Consider the following 18,259-nt stretch of genomic DNA (forward strand, 5'->3'; position numbering starts at 1 on the left):
CACCCCTCTCTCTCTCTCTCTCTGTCTCTCGCTCTCTCTCTCTCTCTCTCTGTCCCTTTTCCTGCCTCTCTCACTCTTTCTCGCCCCTCTCTCTCTCTCTCTCTCCCTCTTCCTGCCTCTCTCTATCCCTCTCTCTCTCTACCTCTTTCTCTCGTCTCTTTCTCCCGCTCTATAAAACATCACATAACACTGACAATCAGACCTACAAGCACTACCATTCACGCAACACCGCCACTAATCCTGCAACAAAGAACGTATCATTCACATCTTCCAATAGACAAAACAGAGACAGAGCATTTGATTTTCAGCCCTCAATCAATCTGAAGATTGATCCCTGCTATTTGCTCCAGGGTCTTTTTCGGGTTTCCCTTTGTCATTTATCTCTAGTTGTGGCATTTTTACATAGTCCATTTTATTTTATTTTTCAAGAAAGGGATTACAGTACAGTTAGGCATGAAAAGTGAAGGTCTACCAAGAGGAATGAAGTCCACATGTTGGTGCGTTGTTCTCCTGTCACTCATTTCTATGGTAAGTTGAGTTTTTGTTGTCAATTATCTAGTAAAAATCAAATTTTCTCTCTTTTGAAATCTTGTGTTCTAAGCTACCAGCTAAATGTACAGATGTTGCCTGTGCCATAGCATTTTTCCAAATACTTTTTTTACTCACAAGTGTTTGGTAAATGTATATGCTGCATATATATTTTGAGTATGCTTTTCAGCACATTGGAGAGCACCAGTCTTTGCTTTTACTCTTAAAGGGAAATGTCACCATATTTCAACTTCATATTCATTATCTCCAGAACCACCCCATCATCAACATTTGCGAAAATGCAGCGTTTCTATGTTTTGTAGTAAAAAAGACATAGGAAGATAAGTCTTTCCAATGATGACATCAACCAATTAGTAGACAATTAGTGGGCAATGCATACTAATAATTGGTTAAAATCACATGGTGCACACCAATAATGTCATTGAAAACACTTATCTTCCTCTATCTTTTTTTTTACTACAAAACATAGAAAAGCGCCATTTTCCCATATGTTGATGGGGTGCTGGAGATTATGAAGATGAACCATTTGTGAAATTTCCCTTTACATCTTTACTTACTCATCTATCGTTTTTAGTAGATGTACTATTGTGTTGTGTGCAGAGGGAAACATTTTGTCATTCACATTCCGATTGGTTGTAGATCTAATTTTAATCAATCGACTCCGATGAATTTCCCATTTGAGTCACTCAATTCAGTTGAAAAGTTTGACATTTCAAACGCTTGACATTTCACCTTTTGATAAGCTTGACATAATATCTTCATTGTTATGCCATAACAGTTTGCCATAACAGACACCCCAATTGTGTTAATCTTCTGGTACGTAGTAACCCTGCATGAGGTAAATCTGTCAACAGACAAGCAAGAGAAATAGGCCCAATTTGTCTCTTACACATTATTTGAACTTAATCCCACAAAGTTGACTAATCTTCAATAGTTACCTTGGGTTATCAGCACTTCATTTGATGTGTGATTGAAATAAGTGAATTATGAATAATTATTTATACAATTTCCATTATCGAATTGAATTCGCAGTCTTTAAAATTATAAACTCAATTTCACACTTCACTAGGCTCGCTAATCATTGTATCCCATGAACTAATGAAGCCTTTCCTTTTTTTAAGGAACACTTTTATTCAGTGCATTATGATGCAATTATATTAAACTAATACTATGTTAAATGTAAAATGTCACTACAGTACTGTAAACATGAAGTGTTGGATGTACAGAAAGTGTTTACTCTCAATTGTACCACTTGATGTGAATGTTTTTCCAGGCTTCGCCTCCAAATTGCTTCGCCATGCTTTAATGGGGTGCTCATAATTGTTTCGTGCTCGGCGCATCCTAAGCTCAAGCCTCGAGCTCCTTCGACAGATTGACAGACCCATGGGAACCTCGCAAACTTATTTTGGACGCCTTTGAACCAACTCGTGTGTGAAATAATGTGATTATGTATTTATCCTCTGGGTGAGTTGGAGAAAATAGTGGCTATTTTTTTGTTGCCACGGTAATACCCTCAGTCCAACTGCTGACCGTTTTCATCCTCTACAGAACTCACGACGACAATACTGCCCTATGTTTGCTACGTTTCATAGTCTACCATTCTATTTCACACCTATTTGAGATGTCTTGAGATGCCTCACTCTAAAGCCCATGATCTTTGACCCCCTCAGGTAACTCTGGTGATTTCACTTTGATCTCTGTTCATCTCTGAGAATGCTATAGCTGATCCATGAAAACATCAGAGAAAGAAAATCCTACATTTTCCAAGATTAATTTGGATATCAGCACAACCAAACTATCCCCTTAAGGAGTGATGGCCAGCTCCCCCAGGAGAGCTACTGATTAGTATAATCAAGTGTTAGATTAGGGCTAGAACGAAACCCTGTGGGGAGTAGCTCTCCAGGAGAAGAGTAGGCCACATCTGGCCTAAAACATATCCCTGGAGATGTGTACAGTCTTACTGCGCTTCGATTCAATTCCGTTCTGCTCACTGAACGATGGAATCATGTCCCTGCGGACACAGATTCTGAATGGTTCTGATTGACCAGTGCTGTAAGGTGCTGTCTGATATTAATTTAGGCACATATGGTAGCTGAGAGTTGAAAGGGAAGTATGTCATGTCAGTGAAGATCCTTTATATACTAAATAGAATGGGTGGAATGATTCTTGGATTCATGTAGATTCATCAACATGGTGCAATTTTGTTCCACTATAACACAAAATACTGAGACAAGCTATGGCAAACAAACAACTCCAAACTACCCAAACAAGATGGACGACATTGTTGCTTTGAATAGGAAGAGAGACAGCCGGTTCCAACCATTCCAACTCTAATGACTCTTTAACCGGAAGTGCACCCAGAATTCACTCAATTTAGTTGCTAAAATGGTAACAGTCTGTCGGAAGAGGCAAGTCTGTCCTATAACCCCCCCCCCCCCCCCCCCCCCTACGAGTTCCAGCTGCAGTACCATTTCAGTGAATGAAAGGTCACACATTTTTAATAGTCTCTCCTAGGTGTTTTTTAGCTACCAAGGTTGTCTTATCAGAACAAGACATTTTTGCTATATTGGGGTTTTAACCTATAGCATATCCTCCTTATCACAAGGGAAGCTACTGTACAGTACCAGACTGTATCTTCCTCCCTCTAGGGAAAGGATTCCTGAACAGGAAGAGATAACATTCAGGTACATCCATCGACTGTGTATACCACATTATGTCTATGGGTATTTTCAATAGGACTCAGTAGGGTATTTAACAGGGTATGTCCTCCATTATCAAATCATCCCAGTATTTGTGTAATCATGTGCAGGAATTCTGGTTTGTTTGAGGCCACAGGTGAGATTTAGAACTGTCTGATGAGCAATGCCTCAAACTTTTCAAATTCACCCCATTATAGCTGTTGGTGACAACCTGTTTCTCCACCTCCATTTAACACCAGCGGAAAAAATAAACTAAATGTGAAAATAATGTCTCACATGCTCTCAAACAGAGCGAGGTAATCTTGGCCTTTCCTCTGTTTCCTCAGACAAGGCTGCCTTGATGTAAATGTTGGTTTAGTCAGGAGTGCCTTGATCTGCCTAATCTCTGTAGTGTGGATTACAGGTTGGTTATAATCCGGGAATTGGGGTCTCTGCGAATGTGACACGGGGCCCTCTAATCCCGACCATGACAGTTTGCACAGGCTGTCAGGTGCTTCAGATGAAAGCTAATTGCATGTCAGTGTTGAACCCAGTATAATAAGCGTCATGACAAGACCGCAAGGACCAAGCTAGCTCTCAAGAAACATTTTGAAATTGAATTGTGCATATGATTGCTTAGGAGAAACATGTCTGAATCAACTAAATGGGATATATGTTGTGAGATCCTTAAAGGGAAAACTAAATATTTTATTTTCTAGGTCGCCCTCGCAAAAAAAAAAAAATGCTTTTAACCTTGAGTCTTTCTCCTGGTTAAATAAAGGTTAAACGAGGGGGGGAAATGGTTGGCAGTCCTTCCGAGTAGGGGGAATCCATTGAGATTGAGCTTCAGTCATTTAGCAGCACAGGTAATTAGAGCTCTATGAAAGCTATATTTCATTTGGTCATTGGAGAGCCCACTGCTAATGAATCAGGAAAGAGAAAGTCATGGGAAATAAATTGGGCTTATTTGAACGATGGTTCATACTTCCTATTCAATGAAACTGAACCACTCAACCTTCCCTATTTCTTTTCAGATGGAGAACGCGAATGTATAAGTTAAAGAACATTGCAGCGACATTTTCTTAGTGCAAAATAATTCTGCAAACTGCAAAAAATACCATAAACGTCGTTATATTCTCGCAGTGTGATTTAATTTTAAACTTTTCTTCAACAATGTGCGTTATAAGGAGGCGATTATTTAACCAGAGTTTACTAAAGTGAGCAATACATAAATAGTGCCCCCTTTTATAACACATTGTTGAAGAAAAATGTCAAATTAAATCAAGTTGGCAGATTTATAATTAGGTTTTTGCACAATTCGTTTGCACTGTTCATGGATATGAAGTAAAATTTGGCCCAAAACAAAGATGAGATTGAAATTCGGCTTGAGCACCAAAAATAAGAAGATTTGATATTTTTCAAATTAAGTATTCTATGTCCAAATCCAACATGCATTCGCACTATAACTGTTGCAATACACAGACTACCCTACCGCAATGTCATCCTGTGAACTTTGTGAAAGAGAGAAGACCTTATTCTCCTAGTATTGATCTGAGGTAAAGGTACAACATGTAAGACTTTGCCCAGATAGATCTGCTGTCACGTTCCACAGATGGGGTTAGGCCATCACTGTCACCATTCTTCGTGAAGTGCAGTGGGAATCTTAGCCCTGTCATCGGTATTATTATGAGGGCCGGAGTAAAGGAATCATCAATCAACCGTTCAGGGTACATTCAGCGGGTAATAGTCTGGTGTTGCGTCACGTCTGTAGGCTACTGAATAAACGCTTCATTCATCTATATGTATGGCAGGATTGGAATGTCCTTACGCTTGATAAAAGACACTGTTCATATGAGGCAATTGTGTCATGCACTGAATTTGTCTCATATTATTTCTATATCCATTAGTCACGAACTTCAGCATCACTGAATTTCAAATGGGTATTGATTTTATTGCCATTTCAGATCTACAGTTCATGTATGATCTATTGGTACAAAACACAAAAATTGCATTTTTTTTATTTGACCTTTATTTAACTAGGCAAGTCAGTTAAGAACAAATTCTTATTTTCAATGACAGCCTAGGAACAGCCTGTTCAGGGGCAGAACAAAAGATTCAAGGACATATCAAGGACATGTAACTTTTGATCCTACACAGCAGGCTTATTTTTTTTATGGTTTAAGCCATTCACGGAATGCATGTTGTGTTCCATCATTGAAATAGGATTGTATTGTCTCTTTGTTTTCCACAGGTTACAAGTGCCCATTCGTCTGCTTCTGGAAGTTCAGATGTTCTGAAGTCAGAGAGCCCGAAGTCGAGAGCTAAGGACCTCTGGACAACAGACACCAGCAAGGACTTATCCATCAGTCGCCTGCTCTCCCAGACCTTTTATGACAAGAACCTGTCTGGCCTGGATCTGAACTATGACAAGTTGGAACCATACTCTAAACAGGAGCTCTGGGACTGGCTCCACAACACCTCTAGCCTTCGTGACCCCCGCTCCCGATCCAAGAGGAGACCCATCGTCAAGACAGGAAAGTTCAAGAAGATGTTCGGCTGGGGCGACTTCCACTCCAACATCAAGACAGTGAAGCTCAACCTGCTGATCACCGGGAAGATCGTAGACCACGGCAACGGCACGTTCAGCGTCTACTTCCGCCACAACGCTACGGGCCAGGGCAACGTGTCGGTGGGTCTGGTGCCGCCCACCAAGGCCGTGGAGTTCCAGCTGCAGCAGTCGACGGTCCTCGAGCCCAAAGACACCAAGCTGTTCAACTGCAGGGTGGAGTACGAGAAGGTGGAGAAGGGCACCAGGAAGTCGTTGTGTTCCCACGACCCTTCGCAGAGCTGCCCTCAGGAGCAGACCCAGAGCCATGTGTCCTGGCTGTGCTCCAAGCCCTTCAAAGTCATCTGCATCTACATCTCCTTCTACAGCACCGACTACAAGCTGGTGCAGAAAGTGTGTCCGGATTACAATTACCACAGCGATACTCCCTACCTCCCCACCGGGTGATTGGCTGAGCGGCTAAGGGAAAGGAACAGAGACAGACAGGGCATTCGCTCCTGAGAGGTGTCAGTTGATTTGAGCTAGGCTGGCACGGCCCTCAATAGAACAGAGGGGGATGCTTTACTGTCGGAACAGAACTGTTAAAAGGTATTATTAAAGCTAATGCGTCCCTGCTGCTTGTGAGATCGCTACACTGAGCAGACCTTCCCTATGGCCATTGTACGAGCATTTAGGACACAACATTTCCTGGCTTGGCATACTTTTTCCTCATGTATTTTGACCCTCTATAGTAGCTATACGAAAGTACTCAGCCGGAGCCCTCGCTGAAGGTTTGTCATTATGTAAATAATAACTCATAAAGCCCACTTTATTCTATGAGAAAGTGTTTCGATCTTCTAATGTAACTCTGTGTGTTGATGGAATAGCATTTTTCATTTTCTCTCATTGTCCGTTTCTGTTTGTCGCTGGTGATTACAAAGCGGGAAATGAAATAGGTAGATGTCGACTTACTGTGAAGGAAAGTGTCCGAACGCATTAAGACGTGCCATCTATTTCATTACGTGTTTGTATCTGTATGACAGCCAGAAATACAGATCCTTTCAAAATGGTTTCTTTTTCAGTCTCAGTGAATTATTGAAACATCAACATCACATTTAATAAGAAAAAAATAGATAAAAAAGACATAAAATAAAACACTTCCTACAGATATACACTGAGTATACCTAACATTAGGAACACCTTCATAATATTGAGTTGCACCCCCTTTTGCCTTCAGAACGGCCTCAATTAGTCAGGGCATGGAGTCTATAAGGTGTCAACGCGTTCCACAGATATGCTGGCCCATGTTGACTCTAATGCTTCCCACAGTTGTGTCAAGTTGGCTGGATGTCCTTTTGGAGGGTGGACCATGCTTGATACAAATGGGAAACTGTTGAGTGTGCGAAACCCAGCAGCGCTGCAGTTCTTGACACAAACCGGTGCACCTGGCACCTACTACCATACCCCGTTCAAAGGCACTTAAATCGTTTGTCTTGCCCATTCACCCTCTGAATGGCACACATACACAATACATGTCTCAATTGTTTCAAGGCTTAAAAATATTAACCAGTCTCCTCCCCTTCATCTACACTGATTCAATGAGGAGTCATAGCTTTCACCTGGTCAGTCTATATCATGGAAAGAGCAGGTGTTCTTAATGTGTTTGTATGCTCAGTGTACATTGTTTTCGGTAGATAAAGAAAAAAAATGCTAGCAATGGTTTTCAGCTCTCAGTTAATGTGGAGTAAATCAGCTCAATGGAGGACTTTCATTCATTATGGATCTAAGTTTATTTCAATATTCAAAAAATAAGCACTTATGTTTGCCCCATGAGAAAAAAACACAGTAAAGAGTCCCCACTCTGTTCGCTATAAAAAATTTAATCAAGGAAATCAAAGGAAGTTACAGCATGAGATCTGCTGCTTGCCAGAGGACATGTGTTAAACTGCAGAGGCATCTCTCCACACATTATAACAACCACTTCTGACATCAATAACGCAAATTCTGGATGATGATGATGATGATGTAATAACACTATACGATAATGATGCTGGATATTCGATTTGGCCATTAAGCTTTCATTACGCAAATGTGATGCTTGTAGCTGATTGTGAAACATCTCTGAGAACCATCACTGTGATTGTCATCCTTGTGTGAGAGAATAATGTCTGGGAATTACACTGATACACAACAGGAGTAGAAGTCCTTCATGAGGTTGATAGGCACCTTGAGGTGGAGTTCTTTATGCGGTTTGCATTGCACATCTAACTAGTCAACTACTACAGGATCTTTAGTACTGTACACGTGCACACAGACTCGTTTGTTGTTGACACAACTGAAAAAAAATGGAATGGAAGATTTGACAAGGTACTTCATAAGAAATAGGGGTTTGTTTCCTATGAAGAGAGGGGCCCATGTGATAAGAGAGTGTGAACAGGGATTTATGATGTGGATGAACAAAGCTGACAGAAATAAGCATTAACATTTGACTCGTAAATTGAGAGCAGTTATCTGTCATCATGGCTACTGGATGACAAATGTCTCAGATTATTTTATTTGAGTGGGTCTTCCATTTTTATAAAGTGTCATTTTCTGTATAAGATCAGTTAAATATGTTGCCAAATTGGACACTCTTGTCTTAATTTTGTGGAATACACTATACTGTACTTGAGTTATGGCTAATTATGATTTATTTGAAATATATGTATGAATTCAATTGCACTCTTTTAGATGGGCCATGTCCGATAGTTGCCATGTCCGAGTCTAAGCTCTATCTGGTACCATTTCTACGAATGAAACCCTCTATCTGTAATATACTACTGCATAATTACCGCAAGGCTTTTGATGAGTGAATTATCCCCCACCTCAGATCCAGTCCGTTGGTGCAGTTGTCCTGGGCCATAGCCGTACACCAAGCCTCTGGTCTCCTCCTGCTCTCAGATAACTACCTGAATAATGTGGTCTGGGGAACTGTCACCAATGGCAGATAGAATCAGGGGATTTCTCCTTCAGACTCCCAATAACACCCAGCAGCTGCAGGAGTAAACAGATGACTAACCACTGGCCTTTTGGCAGCCATTTGAGAATGGGAGGAGGAGGAGACCTGTAAACGTTGCCTTGACATTTAGGTGGATTAAAAAGTTATTGGGATCCGGCTCTCCTGGTGTCAGAGGTAGTTGGCTCCGTAATTAATTGTGTCTTGGTCTTTTTTCAAGAAGCTCAGCTAAAAGCCTGCTAAGTATCATGCTTGTTGCAGTCCTTCACATACTGTATGTAGGGCTAGGTACACTTGGTTAGCCTAGCTCTTTATCTGATATGACATCTACATTAGTGACCAAATAGCATATCACTCATAAACAGATCATCAGGTGGGATGTCAAATGACATCTCTGAGTTTGTGCAATTGGCATCTAGTTCCAGAGTAATTCATAAATTATAATTTTGTATCTTGTTATGTTATTGCAGAATTCATGTTATGTTTTGCTTTGAATCTGCGGTGTTAATTTCTGTGTGAAATGCTGACATATTAAAGCCCTATCAGACAATGGCTTGTGGTTTTTGAATTACAAATGAACCGCTCTCGTCCAAACGCTATAACTATCCTGGAAATGAGAGCTCACTCAATTGTGAATGTCTCATATCAGGTAAAACTAGAGAGAATTAATTAAACTTTGTCATTTTAATTGCTTCAGTGATAGCTGTCCTTTGGTGATGGAGCTATCCTAATGCACATACTGTGGCTTGTCATTTACTTTCCCAGTGAATAGATTTAAAAAGCCACAGAGGATAGGATCGTTTCATTAGTCTGGATTAATGCCCCTGGGCAGAACTAGGTATGAACACTTCGCCCCTAAATATGCTGCAAAATGAACAAAACTATTTAGCCCATATGAATAGAATGAATTGTGGCAACATCCAATTACGTTTACGTTCTATTAATCCTGTCAAACTGCTCGTGCAGCAATATTTGACATGCTAAACTTTTGTCACTCAGTTCCAGGCAAATGGTTGCCATTTTGGAGGACGTAATTCTATTCAACATGTAACTGTATGAAGAGAATTCATATTTGACATAATTTGAGTGCAATTGGACCCCCACATGAACATCTGTCTGTGTTACTCTCTGGAACAGTAGGCTTCCACACCTACAAATTCTCACATATTCATTAAGACAGTTTCTAAAGCTATTTTCACATGTCCATGTTGTCAGCTGGTACACTTCTCAAACTCTGTATGGAAATTTCCAACAGCTTTCACTGTAACTCAGAGCAGGTCAGCTGTTACTCAACCTATTGTTTCAATAGAATAAAGAGAATCAAGCCAGGAATCAAATGTTCCATAGAGGGCTATTTAAATATGACTTAAGGAAGCATTTTCAATTGGACCTTTTGACCATATTAATCAAATTCACATTCTGATCATAGGGATAATGGCCCAACTTAGAGTAATAGTTGCACAGCTGGCTATGCACTATTATGTTGACACATTACACTAAGTAGGGCTGAATCGTTCTGATGTAGCATCAATGGTAAGTGTGAAATTGTATGATCCAAAGCAGACACCTAAGTAAGTATTGACATTTTTAAGTTAAGGATCCATGAGGCTTAAGCGGATTACATGCCTCTCACACATTCCTCTACCCATCGTCTGTGTTATCAAGCCCTCCAATCAGCAGGGACAATGTAGCTGTGTTTCCCTGCGAGAGGAGAAGAAGCTGAGCCCAGCTCCCTTGTCTGAATATGTTTGGCCCCATTTCAATTACAGGAAGAAAAGAAAAAAACATATCTAAACATGTAAATGAAGGTAATTATGATTCATGACCAGTTGATGTATACAGTGCCATGTTTACTTTTAACTACTCTGCTGCTACCCCGCCTTGGATATTCTGGCAATGAAACAATCAGGGTCGGCATGTTTTTGAGCTGGGGGTTCATTTTCAATTGATTTATATCTCTAGAACCACTCCTCCTACCTCTACCGCTAAAGGTGAGATGGAAAGGCAGTGTTTGTGACAGAGATGGACTAGGTGCTACGCAGAGAGAGAGAGAGAGATGATGCACTTAAAAAATGCATCACCATTAAATCAAGGCATAACCTTGAATGAGTCAAACTCTGTGCCAACACAGTAATGTGAATTCTGTACTCAGTGCCACATAGCATGCCGAACAATATGGGGATGGAACTAGCCAGGCACTGGCATTAACAAATAGTACTTTACTTTCCCTGACAAAGGCTTATGCTATTTGTTGTACAGTGAAATTCAGAGAAACTATAAAAACAAGACTCGATTTCAATGTCATTCAGCCTATTAAAAGCAAATCTTATTGAGTAGTTTGAACATTAAGAGGGCTTGTCACATCTGTTCCGAGAGTAACTGACAACAATTAACTGTTGATACGTAGGGGATCCAAAATATAATATCCCAATCTAACCCTCCAAAATCAACTCTTGGTGAAACACACAACATACACATCACTGGTTGTCAGTGGCTGGGACTTGAAAGCCTGCTGAAAATGGGACCGTATTGCAGTATAGTAAAGTGCATGGACAATTCCCATGAAGGGGAAGGGATTATGGATTTTGGCCTCTAAGCTGCCTGGATGCCCAGTGAGGATGTATCTGTGCTACAGACTAATCTTCAAACACAAGCAGAAGAAGTGATGAATCATGACTTGGCACTGAGGAGTTCGGCTTGGAGTCTGGATCATGTTCTAGTGACAAACTGAGGAAAGGTAGAGAGAAACAGGCACTACTTTGTAACAGAGATGGGCAGAGAAGTTTAGGTTTTTAAAAAATGGTTTAACTGGTCATTACTCTAGAGAGAAAGAAATGTTGGAAAAGCACTGGGTTTTGGCATAAAGCCTTTATCATGTCTTCTCTCTTCATCTGTAAGAGTCGAGATACAAGGCTGGTAAAGTGAACATAATGCTCACTAGAGTGGTCAGGGGAGTCTTGTGGTTAAGTGTGCTGTGTAAAATATGGACCATAGGTTTTTATACATCTTATTTGTATTGTTTTCATTTGGCATAAGCCTAGGTCCACCATGATAAGGATGGAGAGTGGAATGGTGACTCCCTAATAAAAACGACCAATCTATACAAACAATCTAGAATTGTTTCCCATCAAATCCGGACATGGCTTTACTGTACAGCAGATACAGAGATAAGAGCAGTGCATTGTGGGTCTCAGTAAATGCCATGGTTCCTTATCATCAAGCTTAACTGCAGAGAGAAAAGTCAATTGGGCAATTGTTAGTGACGTACCAACAGGAATAGTCCATTTGGGGGTCAGGGAATCTGGAGGAGTGGAAACCTCTCTAGTGACAAACATTTTTATTTTTCATGTTGACCCAGTGTACTAGGAAATAATACAGCGTTTGTTGGTTGCAGAAACAAACCAATTTGCTCAATTATTCGTTAATTGTGACATTTGCTAATGTAGCAGAGGCTGTGAGAGGGTAGAGGGAAGTATTTTAACAAAGAACAAGACCGTGACAAGGAAGACACAAGATCTTAATGGAGATTATCCTCAAGTGTGGGGGCAGAAGCTGCAGTCCTAGAATGGCACTTGTCAGACAGAAAGAATCAATCAGTTAGGAAGCCTCCGTTCTGATTGAGATCTTCATAAATCGATAACCATTCTCTGAGAGTCTATCCTGATTTCATTTTATTGCAAAAAAAAAAAACTTTTAACATGCTCTATTTTCTTGTGTAGTTTAAGTAGAACCAATTGGTTTGATAAGATCCAGAACGTTGAGATAAGACCAGTTGGGGGAACAGATAGGGTGGAGGACATCAGTAAGTATGGAAATTATGGAGATCAAGATTAAAGTGAGACACTACGAGATTAGCCCAAGCCTGGCCTAGAGCCCTCCAGTGAAGTCAGAGGTCAAGCTATGAACTTCTCAGAGAAAAGGGAAGTTTAAATTAAGTGGAAAGGAGACATATTTTGATTTGTGTGAAGAGTATGACAGAGTAGTGCTTTAGGTAGATTTTGTTCTGTGTTCGTAGATTATACTTTGCATAGATTCACGTAACACAAAGTTTTTACATCTTTAATGAGAATGACCTCTTTACATAAAAGGAAATAAGTGATTAAACATATATAATTGTTATAAATCCATCAATAATTGATTGATTGATTTTTGATTTGCCAGTTTAAAAAAGACATATACACACAGCACATACAGTACATATTAAACACCTGACAGGAATAACACAACAAAAAGTCAATGATTTCCTTCCATTGGGGTGGTGGGTAGCTTAGTGGTTAGAGCATTGGGCCAGTAACTGAAAGGTTGCAGGATCAAATCCCTGAGCTGACAAGGTAAACATCTGTTTCTCTGCCCCTGAACAAGGCAGTTAACCCACCTTTCCCCGGTAAGCTGTCATTGTAAATATGAATTTGTTCTTGCCTAGTTAAATCAATTGTGATCCCTTAAAGTGCGTGGTGCCAAACATTACATACATATATGTGTATATACACACAAAGATGCATTTTAGAGATACACTACCATTCAAAAGTTTGGGGTCACTTAGACATGTCCTTGTTTTTGAAAGAAAAGCACATTTTTGTCCATTAAAATAACATAAACTTGATCAGAAATACATTGTAGACATTGTTAATGTTGTAAATGACTATTGTAGCTGGAAACGGCTGATTTTTTATGGAATATCTTACATAGGCGTACAGAGAAAGAGGAGTTTCAGAAGAATGTTATTTGTTTCTGGACATTTTGAGCCTGTAATCGAACCCACAAACGCTGATGCTCCAGATACTCAACTAGTCTAAAGAAGGCCAGTTGCATTGCTTCTTTAACCAGAACAACCGTTTTCAGCTGTGCTAACATAATTGCAAAAGGGTTTTCTAATGATCAATTAGCCTTTTAAAATTGTAAACTTGAATTAGCTAACACAACGTGCCATTGGAACACAGGAATGATGGTTGCTGAGGATGGGCCTCTGTACGCCTATGTAGATATTCCATTAAAAATCAGCCGTTTCCAGCTACAATAGTCATTTACAATATTAGCAATGTCTACACTGCATTTCTGATCAATTTGATGTTATTTTAATGGACAAAACATGTGCTTTTCTTTCAAAAACAAGGACATTTCTAAGTGACCCCAAACTTTTGAACGGTAGTGAACACACAAAGGTATCTATGAAATCTATCTTTATGTGTATCTATATCTATGTAATCTATCTTTGTGTGTATCTATATCTATGTAATCTATCTTTGTGTGTATCTATGTAATGCATCTTTGTGTGTATCTATATCAATGTAATCTATATCTATGTAATGTATCTTTGTGTGAATCTATATCAAAGATAGATGACATAGATATACAGTAGATACACACAACGATAGGTTACATTGATGTACAGTAGATACACACAAAGATACATTACATAGATATAGATGCACATAAATATACATTACATAGATACAGACATAAATGCAATGTAAGGAACTATACTTGAATGGACTTCTGTCATGATGAGACAATCACATCTGTTGGTCAGTGCTTCAATGGAAAGGGAGGGACAATTCTTTCTCCTTTCCTTGATGTTTTGCTGCCATCCCATGGTCGTAACTGTTCCCACAGCATATCTGCTATTTATTTCCTTGATAGTCCATAGTCTGTTACTGTACAGTATGCTGATGGAAACCATGTTATCGCAGTACAGATGTTGCCTCTTACAAATATGTCTTTATTATGAAAACATTGTGCACCTCTAGTAATTCAAAGACACATTCTGTTATAATTTGATGCTCTCTCTCTCTCTTTCCCTTCTCTCTCTCACTCTCTCCATTCAATGGTGCTTCTTTATTGGTTATGTTCACATTGGCAGAGCAAGTGAAATAAACAATAAACATATGTGAGACTAATTTTTTTTAAACAAAATCAACATTAAACGATTAGAAATTAAAAGTAAAAATTGCACTCAAAATAATTTCAAAAAGACAAAGACATGTCAAGTGTTATATTATCAGCTATGTACAGTGTTTTTAGCAATGTGCAAATAGTTGTAGTTCGAATAGTGGGGGAAGATAAATAAGTATTTACAATGTTGTTTGTGCTCCACTAGTTGCCCTTTTCTTATGGCAACTGGCCACAATGCTTGCTGCTGTGATTGCACATTGCGGTATTCCGCCTAATAGATATGGGATGTAAATTGTCCGGTGGCGATTTTTATGAATTGTTCAGCAGTCTAATGGCTTGGGGATAGAAGCTGTTGAGGAGCCTTTTGGTCCTAGACTTGGCACTCCGGTACCGATTGCCGTGCGGTAGCAGAGAAAGCAGCCAAAACTTGGGTGACTGGAGTCTCTGACAATGTTATGGGTTTTCCTCTGACACCGCCTATTATATAGGTCCTGGATGGCAGGAAGCTTGGTCCCAGTGATGTACTGGGCCGTTCACACTACCCTCTGTAGTGCCTTACAGTCAGATGCCAAGCAGTTGCCATATCAGGCGGTGATGCAGCCGGTCTGGATGCACTCGATGGTGCAGCTGTAGAACCTTTTGACGTAGAACCATGCCAAATCTTTTCAGTCTCCTGAGGGGGAAAAAGGTTTTGTCGTGCCCTCTTCACGACTGTCTTGGTATGTTTGGACCATGATAGTTCGTTGGTGATGTGAACACCAAGGAACTTGACCCTCTCGACCCGCTCCACTACAGCCCCATCGATGTAAATGGGGGCTTGTTCGGCCCGCCTTTTCCTGTAATCCACGATCAGCTCCTTTGTCTTGCTCATGTTGAGGGAGAGGTTGTTGTCCTGGCACCACACTGCCAGTTCTCTGACCTCCTCCCTTTAGACTGTCTCATCGTTGTTGGTGATCAGGCCTACCACTGCTGTGTCATCAGCAAACTTAATAATGGTGTTGGAGTCGTGTTTGGCCACGCAGTCGTGGGTGAACAAGGAATACAGGAGGGGACTAAGTACACACCCTTGAGGGGCCCCAGTGTTAAGGATCAGCGTGGCAGACGTGTTGCTGCCTACTCTTACCACCTGGGGAAAGCCCATCAGGAAGTCCAGGATCCAGTTGCAGCGGGAGGTGTTTAGTTCCAGAGTCCTTCACTTAGTGATCGTGGGCCCTACGTGGGCCCTAGGCTTCATGGGCTCTATGGTGTTAAACGCTGAGCTGTAGTCGATGAACAGCATTCTCACATAGATGTTCCTTTTGTCCAGGTGAGAAATGGCGGTGTGGAGTGCGATTGAGATTGCGTCGTCTGTGGATCTGTTGGGACGGTATGCGAATTGGAGTGGGTCTAGGGTGTCCGGGAGGATGCTGTTGATGTGAGCCATGACCAGCCTTTCAAAGCACTTCATGGCTACCGACGTGAGTGCCACGGGGCGGTAATCATTTAAGCAGGTTACCTTTGCTTCCTTGGGCACAGGAACTATGGTGGTCTGCTTGAAACATGTAGGTATTACAGACTTGGTCAGGGAGAGGATGAAAATGTCAGTGAAGACACTTGACACTTGGTCCGCGCATGCTGTGAGTACACGCCCTGGTAGTCCGTTTGGCCCAGCGGCTTCATGAATGTTGACCTGTTTAAAGGTTTTGTTCACCTCAGCAACCGAGAACGTTATCACACAGTCATCCAGAACAGCTGGTGCTCTTGTGCATGCTTCAGTGTCGCTTGCCTCAAAGCGAACATAAAAGGCATTTAGCTCGTTTGGTAGGCTCGCGTCACTGTGCAGCTTGCGTCTGTGTTTCCCTTTGTGGTCCGTAATAGTTTTCAAGCCCTGCCACATCTGACGAGTGTCAGAGCCAGTGTAGTAGGATTCAATCTTAATCCTGTTTTGACTCTTTGTCTGTTTGATGGTTCGTCTGAGGGCATAGCGGGATTTCTTATAAACGTCCGGATTAGTCTCCCGCTCCTTGAGGGCGGCTGCTCTAGCCTTTAGCTCGATGCGGATGTTGTGGATGTTGCCATGGCTTCTGGTTGGGAAATGTGCGTACAGTCACTGTGGGGATGACGTCATCGATGCATTTATTGATGAATCCGGTGACTGAGGTGGTGTATTCCTCAATGTCATTGGATGAATCCCGGAACATATTCCAGTCTGTGCTAGCAAACAGTTCTGTAGTGTACATCCACGTCATCTGACCACTTCCGTAATAAGCGAGTCACTGGTACTTCCTGCTTTAGTTTTTGCTGGTGAGCAGGAATCAGGAGGATAGAATTGTGGTCAGATTTGCCAAATGGATGGCGGGGGAGAGCTTTGCATGCATCTCTGTATGTGGAGTAAAGGTGGTCTAGGATTTTTTTTCTTCCCTGGTTGCACATGTGACATGCTGTTAAAAAATTGGTAAAACTGATTTAAGTTTAAATTAAAGTCCTCGGCCACTAGGAGCACCGCTTTTGGGTGAGCATTTTCTTCTTTGCTTATTGCCTTATAGAGTTGGTTGAGAGCGGTCTTAGTGCCAGCTTTGCTTTGTGGTGATAAATAGATGGTAAATAGACGCTTTGTGGTGGTAAATATGTCTACTCCAGTGGAGGCCGCTGAGGGGAGGATGGCTCATAATAATGGGTGGAACAGAGCAAATGGAAACCATGTGTTTGATGTATTTGCCAACATTCCACCTATTCAGCTAAATATGTCTACTCCAGTGGAGGCTGCTGAGGGGAGGATGGCTCATAATAATGGGTGGAACAGAGCAAATGGAAACCATGTGTTTGATGTATTTGCCAACATTCCACCTATTCAGCTCAAGCCATTGCCACGAGCCCGTCCTCCCAAATGAAGGTGCCACCAACCTCCTGTGGTACACACGTGGTATTAAAATGTGTCTCATATCAGTCCACTGTGTCTGCATTGCGACCAGATTTCCTGGTCCCTCCCTGTATGAAAATTATTTGGCAGCTATTCTTTCAAAATAATATGTATTTATTTATTTATTTAAAACAGATATTGATCTAATAAAAAGCATAGCTGAAGCACACCCAGATAAAATTATTTTGAGAGTCGCACATTCTATATATATAAACTCTCAGTAATTTATTGAGTAAAACACCAACGTTACGGTATGACTGTGTCTTCTTCAATAATATGTATTTATTTATTTTAAGACAGATATTGATGTCATAAATCAATTGTGCCACCTGGCAGTGATTAGGAAGCGGGATCATGATGATTTAAATGGTTTCACTGTCCATATCCTCAGGCTTTGCTGACTGCTGCCCGATCTTACAACGAAAGAACGTGTATTTTTGGTATCAGCTAACCACATCATACGTTGTGGCAATCTGTCCGTCGATGACAGTCGACGACGTAGCACACAACCATTGGTTGATGCCCATGCAACGTTTGAGCAGGGATCTCGACCAATGAGTGCCTGACTACCTCCGAGGTCTGGAAGATCAGATCACAATGCATCTTTTAATCGTCTGCACCTGTCTGAAGATGAGGGCAAGACAAAGCATGCAAGTTAGAACCAGGTATAAACAGAGCTTAACAGGTACATATTTTAGGAA

General features: G+C 41.0%; 1 protein-coding gene across 1 annotated transcript; it reads left to right on the top strand.

Moving 5' to 3' along the window:
• Positions 1-139: 139 nt before the first annotated feature.
• On the top strand, positions 140-9,313 carry LOC109901739 (neurexophilin-1-like). The gene is made up of 2 exons (XM_031786708.1): positions 140-528; positions 5,479-9,313. The coding sequence occupies exons 1-2, from the start codon at positions 454-456 to the stop codon at positions 6,238-6,240; spliced, it is 837 nt and encodes a 278-aa protein (XP_031642568.1). The 5' UTR covers positions 140-453; the 3' UTR covers positions 6,241-9,313.
• Positions 9,314-18,259: the final 8,946 nt, after the last annotated feature.

The sequence above is a fragment of the Oncorhynchus kisutch genome, linkage group LG13 (assembly GCF_002021735.2).
Source record: "Oncorhynchus kisutch isolate 150728-3 linkage group LG13, Okis_V2, whole genome shotgun sequence".
Taxonomy (NCBI): Eukaryota; Metazoa; Chordata; class Actinopteri; order Salmoniformes; family Salmonidae; genus Oncorhynchus; species Oncorhynchus kisutch.